Source organism: Anas platyrhynchos, chromosome 1, assembly GCF_047663525.1.
Source record: "Anas platyrhynchos isolate ZD024472 breed Pekin duck chromosome 1, IASCAAS_PekinDuck_T2T, whole genome shotgun sequence".
Lineage (NCBI taxonomy): Eukaryota > Metazoa > Chordata > Aves > Anseriformes > Anatidae > Anas > Anas platyrhynchos.
This window is the reverse complement of record NC_092587.1, coordinates 196,450,316-196,462,807: the sequence shown is the minus strand read 5'-3', so window position 1 is coordinate 196,462,807 and position 12,492 is coordinate 196,450,316. Positions and strand designations below refer to the sequence as shown.

The 12,492-nt window shown below is 39.4% G+C and overlaps 1 protein-coding gene across 3 annotated transcripts in view; it reads right to left on the bottom strand.

The window, feature by feature from the left end:
* Positions 1 to 12,492, bottom strand: part of SLC36A4 (solute carrier family 36 member 4) — a 154,785-nt gene that overhangs the window by 100,014 nt on the left and 42,279 nt on the right. For all 3 annotated transcript variants that reach the window (XR_005264367.2, XM_072032782.1, XM_027467319.3), the window contains exons 2-6: positions 6,547 to 6,670; positions 5,721 to 5,811; positions 4,453 to 4,541; positions 3,400 to 3,495; positions 948 to 1,032 (exon numbers count right to left, since the gene is read on the bottom strand). Coding sequence is in view for 2 of the 3 variants with exons in the window: in XM_027467319.3 (XP_027323120.3) it covers positions 948 to 1,032; positions 3,400 to 3,495; positions 4,453 to 4,541; positions 5,721 to 5,811; positions 6,547 to 6,670 (485 nt within the window). In the remaining variant the exon portion in view is untranslated. The remainder of the gene's footprint in view (positions 1 to 947; positions 1,033 to 3,399; positions 3,496 to 4,452; positions 4,542 to 5,720; positions 5,812 to 6,546; positions 6,671 to 12,492) is intronic.

Here is a 12,492-nt window from a genome sequence, read left to right as displayed (position 1 = left end):
GATCATCAAGTCCAACTCCTGGGTCCCCAAAGGACCACACAGAAATCAGACCATATGTTTGTGAGTTGTCCAAAACCTTCTTGAACACTGACAGGTACAGTGCCATGACCCTGGGGAGCCTGTCCCAGTGCCCGACCACCCTCTGGGTGCAGAACCTTTCCCTAACCCCCAGCCTGACCCTCCCCTGTCCCCGCTCCATGCCGTTCCCTCGGGTCCTGTCGCTGTCCCCACAGAGCAGAGCTCAGCGCCTGCCCCTCCGCTCCCCTCGTGAGGGAGCTGCAGGCCGCCATGAGGCCTCCCCTCAGCCTGCTCTGCTCTGGGCTGAGCCAACCAGGGGACCTCAGCTGCTCCTCACGCATCTCCCCCTCCAGACCCTTCATCATCTTCGTAGCCCTCCTTTGGACACTCTCTAGTGGTTTTACATCCTTTTTATTCTGTGGCATCCAAAACTGCACACAGTACTCTGGGGGTCCCAGAGACCCATCACTGATGAGTAACTGTGAGACAATTCTGAAAAATGGAAGAGACTAAACAAGAACAGATTCAAAAGAAAGACTTCCTGTGACACAAAAAGGGTAAAATATTCTCAGAAGGTCAGGGAATAAAAAAGTCAGCAGCAAGTCCTGGCAAAAAACAATGTTCACTGACAACTGGATCCCAGACCAGTTTCAACCTTGTTTCCTATAATTTCTGCAATTAATTTTTAAGTTCAATGAACAAATGAGAAGGCAATGAAGCTATAAGCACTTCCTCAAGATGTGAGTTTAGATCACCTTGCATATTGCTCCTTTTTCCAAGAGCTCTATTGTGTAAACCATGGCAGAACCTATGCTGTGCATCTCTCAACTTCATGTTCTACAAGTTCTTTGGCACTTTACAAGGAAACAAAAAAGTAAGGAAAAACAAATCCAAAACTGTAATTGTTTCCATACAGTATCTTTACTCACTTGTTTGACATTTTCTGCCAAGAACACAACATAAACGCTACAAAATCCCAGCTGTGTTATCACTAGGAAAAAGTCCACAATATACCTGAGGAAGAAAAAATAAGCAAACATACATTATACTTAGGATACAAACGATTAATCCATTTCTACCTAAAAACAATCAAAACTCCTTTTCATACTAGTCATAATGTTAGATTCAAATATCACATTAATCTCATGAACACTGGAATGAAAGTTGCTCATCTGTCAAAATAAGGTGATTTTCTGTTTTTTGTGGGTGAGTGGTTTTTTTTTTGGTAGTGGTGGTGGTAGTGGTGTTGTTTTAAGGTAACAGTATATAGGTATGAATGTTTCTCCAAAAAAAAAGGTATATCACATTTAAAGTCGCATAAAATGAAATTCAAAGACAGCAATGTGGAACAACTATAAACAACAGACATATATACTCAATGTGCAAATAACTTCTGCTGCAATAATTTAGCACTTTAGCATAGCTATTTTCCACTGAGACCAGAGATGAAATGTCTCACACAGTTTAAGTTAAGTTCCAGCAATTCAAGACAAAAAACATTTTCACAGCTAACTGGCTCTATGTGAATGTATCCAAATACACATTCAGACACTGTATCTCTTGAAAAAAAAAAAAAGATCTGAAGTATGGTTCATATTGTTTTTGATAAATAATACACATGATGGTGACCTGAAGATGCATCATAATGAAACCCTCTCGCTAGTCCAACATTCAGCAGAGAACTGCCCCAGAGAACAATCTTGCTGCAGCACAATGCCTCAGGAAATAGAATTGCTGTTTATGGCTTATAACTCTTTGGTGCATTACAGTATTTTCATTCTACTTTCCTACAAACAAAAAAATTGTGCTCTAATACAGCTCCAGTCCATTCCTACACAGTCATCAGAAAATATCTTAAAATATTAGCTCATCTTTTTCTTATCTGAAACCAAATGATAGCCACAAACAAATGACACAAGATGCTGTATCCTTGAAAATAACAGGGCAAAAATACTCTCTTCCTCAAGAGAGGAAAAAAAAAAATTAAAGTTAACATTGAACAACATCTCAGGTTTTCAGTTTCATCACTATTCAGTCATACTGTAAGCTCCATAAACGCTATACAGCAACATATGGCAAAAAATACATAATAGTCTTTTTTAAAAGATGGATAAAGCACTTAAGAGCTACAACAAGCTAGTAATATCTGCAGGTCATTATTGCAAAAATCTAGTAAGTATTTCTCCATGATCTGTACTTGATATTTCAACAAATCAAAAAATGCTTTGCTTCCTTTCAGAAAAAAAAAAATAAAATCATTTATGTTTGCAGTATCAGTCTGCTTAGAGAGTGAACTCTTGTGAGATATGTTCATCTGATTTGTGTCAGTATGGAACAATGCTAGGGCCGCATGGTATGATAAATGTGACCTTCTGTCTTACATACCCTTGTATAACCACAAGTCTAAGAAAAACAGAGTGGTTCATGTATATAATTCTCGTATCTTGCAAAGGAATGTTTTAGCAATTCATGTCAATAGAGAGCTTCAAGGGACATGTATTTATAGGTTTTTCCTTGAAGTCTCCGATATTTGGGGGGTTTCAGAATAACTGCTAACTATTATGACTATTGCATGGGACACTATGCAAGTCTCTAATATCTGGCCAGGAGATTAAGGAGACAGGGAAAGCTGAAGAACAACTAAAAGACAAAGCTTGCAGGGGATGTAGCACAAGTCTTTGACATACAGCCAAGTTGGACAAAGGAGAAGGACAAGAGGGAGGAAGACTATGAGCCTTCAGCACAAGAGACCCCCAGAGGGACGACCGGAGACTGATGCGCATGCTCCAGTAGGAGGGTTTGGATTCCAGAAACTAATTATAATAACCCTGGTTTTTTTTTAGAAGTAGTAATGAATATGTATCAGCCTAGGAGCATAAAAATCAGCTGCTTGATGTAACTGGTGTGCGTCTTGGTGGAGCAGAGACTCCTGGTGCACCCAGCGCTGTTTGCTTACCTCTATTCCTTTAATAAATTGTAAACTTTGATTATAGTCCTATTTTGAAGACTGAGCCATTTATTACACTCTGATGCAGTGAAATGTGTTTGTGGTAAAAGCTGACAAAAACTTATATTACACAATACAGACTGCACTTCTGGTTATACAACATCTCTTTCTATATTATAGAAGAGAATTCTTTTCTTCACAGCTCCTGTAGACCTGAAAATTGATATTCCTGACCGAGACACACAGTCCCCAGTCCTCCCCAGCGTCACTAGTTGACCCCAGGAAATATTTTTATGTGGTGCTACTTGTTATGTCAAGCACAGAGAATATCCTCTGAAAACTAGTAATGTCTTACTAAAAAGTAAATGTCCTAACCATTCCAAGTGTAGACATAATTTTTAATAATGAACTGTGAAACTAGACTGCAGACTTACCTTCCCCAGGAAGATCTTTTTTGAAGAGCAGTCAGAGGCCCTATTTCCATGGCATAACTAACTGTATCACTATAACCCAGTGAGGATTTTTTCAACCTGAAATCAAAGAGTGAAGAAAGAATGGAGTTACTAGAAACTATCAGAGCCTACATCTCTATCCTGAAAATGCTGCTGGCCTCACAGGCTTATAAGGAATCATCTGTGACACCATTCCACAGCTGCTAAATTTTAGAGGTACAGTTTAGGCTTCTTGGGCTTCTTTCTTGGAGGAAGGGATATTCAGCACTCTATAAGCATGTAAACCACAATTGCTGCTCACTAATTCAACAGTACTAAATCAGGTCTCATTTTGGTTTTGTTTTTAATAATAGTTTTTTCCAGCTACAGGGACACTAACAGCTTCATGTTACTGTTCAGTTCAGAAACTTTACTGCACTTTTAAAGAACTTTTATTGCACTTTTATTGTACATCTCACTTGAAAGACTATCTAGCATTAATCTGCTCACTATTATCATCTTACCACATTCCTTAGCACCGCAATTTTTAAGAATCAAGTTGTCACAATCCAAAGAGACAATCACAAAAGACATTAACAACAATTCTTGGTTGTTTCTGTAGCCCTATAAAGTACTTACAAACTGGCAATTTATAAACTGAATGCTTTTCAAAGCTATGAAGATTCAGAAGCTATGAAGATATAGAAGTACTTAAGGATCAAAGATAAACAACCAAAACTGCAGCGAGAAAGACCTGATTATTTCTCAGTTACAACAGGGAATGGTATATTGGACAACACAAGTTGTCCAATACTTGTTGGACAACTTAAAAATAACTTATTTTTCTGTAGGACCAGAGAAGAAATATTTTTTCATTGTATTAACATACTGTTACTCAAAGCACAGCTATCATTTCTAGCTGCACCATAAGAACATGTATTCCTTCTTTGAAGTACAAGATTCTGACCTGAAGCAACTGCTACAGCATTGTGTCATTCTGTAGGCCAAAACTCAGAAAAAAAATCTCAGCAACAAAATGAGTAGTTCCACATTTACCTCTGACATAGACAGTGGCTGCAACGTACCAAGATGTGCATACAATGGACAGATATAATTCCTATGAACACAAGGCTGATTGGTCCAATCTGGTGTGGAGAAAAAAGGGAGAACAAAGGAGATAAGCAACTGAAGTCATGTAAACATTTTTTTTCATGAAAACATGCTGGGGAAAAATCTTTACACACAAAAATTTCATATTTTAGCGCATACATAAATTATAGGAATTAAAATTTTATGAAACTTTTTCTTCCCCTGGGAGGAAGATTTGCTGCAGATTTCTGCTGCATTCCTTACTTCTAATTGATTGCTCGATTGAAGGTTTCTCAAGGGTGATCAAGCAATAAATAGCAAGTGGGCATGAATAATTTCACTCTCGAACATTTTCGTTAAGGTATTTGTCAAAAAATGTGGTCTTGAGAGAAGACCACACATTTCTAAGCAATGGTTTGGACCACTTTGTTGTCATCAACACTGTCATTTTAGAGGCTTCTTTCCATTACATTAGAATACTTGATGATGTTCAGTATAGTAAAAAAAATTAAAAAATTAAAAAATAATCATTACTCTATTTTTCACAAGTTAACAGATAACCTTCGAATTAAATCATTTGTTTTAGAACAGAAGTTAAACCAAAAGTTTTTCACAGAAAGTACTTGCTTTTTACATTGTCACTTTCATCCTTAAATTAAACATCCTGTAATAAAGAACTAAATTTATTTAGTTTTTAAATTTAAAGTTCGGTTAATAAAAATTACATTGCCTTAGGAAACGTTTTGTTTATTACCTAGTATAAACTAGACTGCTATACTCTTTTCCCCCAGAAACAAAAGACTGATTTAAGAAGATGACAGTGCATCCTATGACATGATCCAGCTATAGTGAAGTCTGGACAAAAATAAAATAAACCCACAAAAGAATCCCATGAGCTATCATAGGAGTCTGACTGAATCAAAATCTTTCTGTTTTCAGAAAAAAAAAAATGTTTTTCACAGAAAAATGTTCTGGCTAAGCAAAAATACAAAACTTGCTATAAAGTCTTTAGAATGACATAGTTAAAAATAAAAAAGATTTGGTTGTGTTTTTTTGTAATTTGTCTCAACCTTCAACAATAACTTCACCAGACTGAAAAGAAAAAATAGAACACAATTCAAGGCAGGTAGGTAAAACCAGCAGGTATCAAGATTTTAGTTTTTCAGGTTCAGTCACATATCTGTATATCTTTCCAGATAACTTCTCTAAACTAAGAAAAATAATGGCATTCTTACCACAATGCCAGCATTTTTTATTGCAAGTGGAAGACCAAGAAGCCCAGTTCCAATGTTCCCTTTGAGGAGGTGGGTAAGTGTTTGTATAAACCTGATGATAAAAACAGGAAAAGCCCCATTAAAAGCACACCCTCTATAATTCAGTAACACACAGGAACAATTTGTGAGCACTAACTACTTTGAAGTGGTTCCACACATTTACAAGACGTTCTTATTAACCTCTAGATTTCCATCAGATGGAACATACAGGTCTGACTGATCTTCATCTCCTTTTCCCCGCTTGTGAAAGGCTACTTGCTGTGCAATTTTATTGTCTTTTGGCCTCAGAAAGTGTCAAAGTCTCATCAATGCTGTTTTCGAATCAATAACATTCAAAACAATTACCAGTTACAAAACACAATGCTGGCAGCTAAAGCTTTAACCCCCCCCCCCCCCAAAAAAAAACAAAAAAACAACTCTTTCAAGTACAACTGTAACAAATAATCTATTTCCGAAGTGTTCTTAAGTTCCTTTATTAAAAAATACAAAATAATCAAACCTCTTTGTAAACAATGCCCGGATTCTGAGTGATACGATCACTTTATAAATGGTCACCTTGGAATATTTTACAGCCAGGATATTGTTAGCTTCCAAAAACCGAAGAACCTACTCAAAATGTGCTGGTTTTTGGTAGAAGTATGCAAAGCCCTAAATTAGAACTACGCAAAGCCCTATAAAACCATACCGTGGTTGCATGTAACCCCCTAAGAGTTCAGTAAACTACTCATGAAAAACAAATTGGAGGTGAGGAATTTTAACAAGCTGATACTTAAAGAGTAATACATACGTAATGCCTTCTTCATTTTCAAGTTGGTAATGTTTCTCAACTCGCAGGATGTCATTTTCATGCTCCTCATCTAAGACGCCTTCTGAATTCTGTTCATCAATCAAAGGCTTCATTACTTCCAAATCTAAACAAGAGAGTTAAAACAACTTAGTGTTAGAAACAAACGTACAGTTTAGAAGTAAAAGGTGATTTTGAATTAATTTGCCATTTCATGAGATTCATTTGTGTTACTAAATAGAAAGCTGATTTAAACACACAGATAGTTACAGCACAAGCCTGCACAAGAAATTCTGCCTCGCTTTCTGGGGGCACCCATTCGCAGTATTCAAACCAGACTGGTTTATGGTCAAACCCTAAAGCTTTTCATTAAGGAAAACAACTTAGGAAAAACACAACTAAGGAAAAAAAAAACATCAAAATGTTGATGGTTTAGACCATTTTGCAAGCTAATACAACGTCAAACGGAAAAGTCATTCAGTGTTAGGAAAGGATTAGATTCATCTTAGATGCCATTAGCTGTTTCAATGCTGAGCACTTAGTCTATTACCAGTGGAGGGCAATGGCACCCCCCAGAGCCATCCCATCCTAAAACTGAGAGCTACAGCAGAAGATGTCTCCCATTACTGGTGAGAAAACCAAGACAACTGATTTATGCTACATGCTTGAGCTGCAATTTCATGATTTTTTTAAAGTTGCATAAACTGCCTCTGCTGTCAACAAACACAGCCTTGCTATCCAGCTAAATAAGAGAGCTAAGCAACAGCCAGCAGTGAACAAAACTGGCTTTCAGGCAAAGCTAGCAGCTTTGCAGTTTAATGTTGATTAAATTATAAGCATTTTTAAATGACTACAGTTGAGGAAAACAAATCCTGCCAAAACCAAAAAGATTACCTGCCTTCTGCAGTACCCATTCATAAAATCAAGTGAATAAATCTCAACCTCTGTGGTCTTCACACACACAAAATCCTATTTTTACATGATTTTATGCTGCCTTTCTAACTTTTTCTACCTATTTTTAAAAATTACTGAGAATTTCTAAGAATACAACAGCACAGCACGTCTTACTGATTTATCACATTAATTATTACAGAACTCTGAAAACATTAAATAAGCATTAATTGTATTAAAACGTGCTTCACTTAAGAAAGAAAAAAAAAAAAAAACAGTTTGAGTGAACTTTAAATACCTTAGTCATGCTAAGCTTATCCATTTCATAAGAAAAATAGGGATGCTCACTTCCCAGGTGTGAAATTTGGAACACCAATGAGACTGCAGACGCGTTTAAAAACAAGAAGCAGACACAATGCTTATTTGGGGACTTTTTATGCTCAATCTAATAAAGTTACTACTTATTGAGGAAACAAGATATGTGCATGAAACCTGATCAGAAACACAGGACACACTGAAAATTGGGTGTTCAACAAATCCTTAAGGTCTTTATGAAACCTTAACAATGTCTAAGCAGCAGTAGGGCACTGAATACAGTCATAAGCAATAGGAATTTCAAAACAACCACAAAACAAGTGTTATATATCCTATAAAACAGAAGAAGGCTTATCCAGAAGACAGATAAGACTATTCTAAAGACAGGAACAGATCATCTGAATTAAGTGTCGATAAAGCTGCAAGCCCATAATGAAAGCCCCTGACAGAAGCAAGAGGTGCCCAGTGGAACACAACATCAGAGGTCAGAGACCCAGCTGGAAAGTCCAGCATAAATCAAGTTTACTCTCAGCAATATTCCAATTACACAAATTGAGATAGATTAAATGTTTTGACGTGGAACAGAACAAACTTAAAGTGTGCAAAGTCTGTGATCACATGAGGTTCAACAACCTACAGAAGAAATCAGCATTAATTAATTTTACTTTTCCATTTCGTAGTAGTGTTTGCAAAGTTAAGCAACAGTGACAGCTTGTGCAACAGGTAAGGTTCCTATCTAGGAGTACGATGGACCCAACAGTGTTGAGATAGAATTGCTTTAATTTTCTTTAAATCAAGCACCCCAGAAATACAAGGAAGACTTCTTAAACTCACAAGCCAGATCATGAGAACGCTTCACTACCTTGCTTCTTAAAAGAGATATAACTAAGAATCGGTTGGATAAAACCAAAAAATGATAAAAGTGTTTGTAAAGCCTTTTTTTCACTTTCTTTCTAGCAGCTCCAGATGGCATCAAACTCTATCATCGCCCCTGGGGTCTCCTCCAAGTATTTCTTGCTTTTGATCATCTCTTTGGCCCGGCTGAATACCTGCTTTCATCAGGAAGCCTCTGCTGCAACGCTGTCATCTCACCACGTCTCTTTTGCCTCTCCCCCTCCACTGCCTGCCTGTTTTTGGGGTAGCCTCCCTGGGGACTGCTCCTCCAAGCACTGCAGCAAGGGAGGAGGCAAACAGCAGCCCCCCAGCGCTGCCCTGCTACACCACTTCCAAGGATGTAGCCTAACAGCATGTGGCGTGCTCCTATACAATGCAATTAAAGCAGGTGCCTGGAGGAAATCTAGCAAAACTACTGATGGGGAACGCTGCTGCTATTGACTTCTAGTGATACCTGGAGTTTGGTAGCGCTGGTGCAAGTTTCACGTTTCCTAGGAGGACGTGGCAATGCCGAGGATGTGATTCCACAACCTGCGGTGTGGAAAAATGGAGACTGTACACATAGTCACGTGCACATGGCTAACTGCACAGGCAGAAATACAAAAAGCACCAGTCTCATCCCGCTCCCCTCTCTGGCTGACCAGGACGAAGGTCCACTGGTGGGAAATACGTGAGTATTCAACAGGGAGCCCTCCAGAACTGGAGGCTTCCATTAATGCGTATTTTCTCAGGAACAATGCTGCCACAACCACCCTTCTTGAGAAAACACTTCTAGTTGATAGAAAGCTCACCCGACTTGTAATTAATTAACAGTATTTTTGTACTTTCAGAAGCCCACTTGTTCGCAGTAATCCTGAAAGAAACACCTCTGGCATCCAAAAGCTCGTTTCCATCCTCTGTGCCTGCCACACGGTGATAAAGGGATTCCCCATGAGTAAGGCAGAAGAGCACAAAGCAATGTTTTAATCTTGGTGTTGAGACAACACAAAACTCTTGGATATCCCCTTGCAGCTAGGAACACTTCAATCTGCATGAATTATAGTTGTATTTTTAACCTTTGGCCACAGCCTGTATTGTATGCCAATGAAAATATCAATATATTTCTTATGCTCAGGCATAGTCAAGCATCTTTCATGCCCTTGGTGTAAGCAGCTCTGCCTCTTTACCTTCCAGATGCCAGCACGACTTTTAGGACCGACAGCGCAGGTGAATGTCAGTACCTGCTCGGTCAAGGGAAGAAAGTGAATTTCTCTTCTTCCATTCCAGTCCAACACTGAAACTTCAGAGATGAACGCACAGAGTTCACCACATAACTTTCACTAGGACCTGATCCCTCCCAGATGACTGCAAATTTTATAAACATCCCATTTCACTTTTCTCCCAACTTTCTTTTTTTTTTCTTTTCTTTTTTTTTTTCCTGGTTGCAAACACGGTTATTAAGAACAGATTTAGACATACTCCAGTGTTCCCCTCATTTCTTAAATGAGAATGTTTCTAAAACAAGCTTTTCCCTTGAAAATTCATTTGTCCCTGCCTAAAGCAATCTCAGAGTCGATGTTATCACTATCAAAGCCCTGATAATTGCTTAACTGACTGCTAACTGCGGGCCAGCAACTGCTCCACAGAAACACAAAGAAAAAAGCCTTTGCCTTAAAGAGTTTAGAATCTAATTAATTCCAGTCTAGCTAGGATTTTTTCTTAACCATCATTAACTGCGTGTGTGATGCAGTTATCCTTACTGAAGGATGCTCCAAAAATAAAGAAAAAAAAATCCTTGAGTATTTTTTACACTTTATTTCATCATCTATGTAAAAAAAAAAAAAAAGTCATGATTATTTCAGTACTTTCCACAAAAACATAGGAAATATCACACAAAATAAGCCCAGGGCAAGATACACATATTTGCGACAACTGGTAATCTGGTAATCTAATTCATACCAGAAACATCTTAAAACATTTTTAAAGTACCACAGAGTAAGATTTCAGTATCAAAATCTCTATCAACAAGCAACACAAGCACTCCAGATAAATCCTCAGTGCCTTGGGCCCTGCCACATCGCCTCCCCAGGAGGTATTAGGTGGTTAAGGCCCCCATGATGACCAGGACCTACGAGCAGAAGGCTTCTTCCAGCTGTTTAAAGACAGCTTCATCCGCCTCTTCTTCCTCACTTGGTGTTCTGTAGCTGACACCAACCCTTCTGTTCCCCTGGTCAACCTCTTGAGCCCTAAGCTCCTGTGTCCCAGCCACCTTCCTCTTCCCCAGGTTTGCTCACAAACCCATTTGTCCCACGCCGCAGTTGACTGATATTGACAAAAAGCAAAGCTTTTTAGATGTAAAAATTAATGGAATAGAAGGAAGATACATGCAGGTCATACAAAATATATCTTCTCCTTTTATTTAAATTCACTGTATTTGTCATGGAAGCCCCAGAAGAACAGCATGTCAGATATTCTGGAGAGACAGCACCTTCTTTTCACAGATTATTCCATCTTTTCTTTGTCTGACTTACCTCACCTCCATTCAGGACTGGTCCTATGGCAGTAACAAGAAGGTAAGCATTCTGCAAGAGGCAGGGAGAAAGCTCACACCGTGGAGTTCACACCAATGACCCACCCCAAAACATCAGCCTCTCCCAGCTGACGATCCTGTTCCTGCCTCTCCATCCTTCACACCATTCACATTGCCCTCACGTATTTCCATGTTTAAGTCTGTTCATGCACCACCACCCTCAATACAGTTGTTCTTAGGGGGAAAAAAAAAATCCTTTGCCATTTGGAAGGTTGGAAACCATTGTGCTTTCCAGGATGCACAGTTGCAGCCATAGGGGACTCCCTCCTGGAGGGAACAGAGGCTCCCACCTGCAGGTCTGGCGTCTTCACAGAGAAGTTTGCTGCCTCCCTGGGGCTCAGATCAGGGATGTTACCAGGAAAAATGTGAGCACAAAACACCCTTTGGGGTATTACCCATTTCTCCTCTTCTTTCACATCAGTATCAAGGATGTAGCTACAGGAAGCCTGAGGCCTATCAAGAGATTTTGGAGCCCCGGGAAGATGACTAAAGGGTTCAGAAGAGCGTTTTCCTCAACCCTTCCAGCAATGGGGAAATAAACAGGTGAGCCCAGGTGTCGTGGTTTAACCCGGCCGGCAGCTAAACACCACGCAGCCGTTCGCTCACCCTCCCCCCTCCCTCTCTGGGACGGGGGAGAGAAATGGAAAGTGAGGCCCGTGAGTTGAGATAAAGACAGTTTAATAAGACAGGAAAATAATAATAACAAAAATAATAACAATAATAATAATAATGATACAATGGTGATAATAGGAAAGTAATAATAATATGTACAAACAAGTGATGCACAATGCAATTGCTCACCACTCGCTAACCGATGCCCAGCCTAACCCCGAGCGGTCTGGCCCCCTCCCCCCAGCTAGCCACCCCTATATATTGTTTAGCATGACGTCAGATGGTATGGAATACCCCTTTGGCTAGTTTGGGTCACCTGTCCCGGGTCTGTCCCCTCCCAGCTCTTACTGCACCCCCAGCCTGCCCGTTGGCAGGGCAGAGCAAAAGGCTGAGATGTCCTTGGCTTAGTATAAGCACTGCTCTGCAACAATTAAAGCATCGGGGTGTTATCAGCACTCTTCTCATCCTAAGCCAAAACACAGCATTCCACCAGCTACTAGGAAGAAAATTAATTCTGTGCTAACTGAAACCAGGACACCAGGTCATCAATGCCTGGCTCCAAGACAGGTGCCTTCACCAGAATTTGGGGTTTCATAATCATGGAAGAGTCTTCGAGACATGAGGTCTGCTTGGGCCTGTCTTGATAGGGAAAGGTTTCTTGGCTCGTA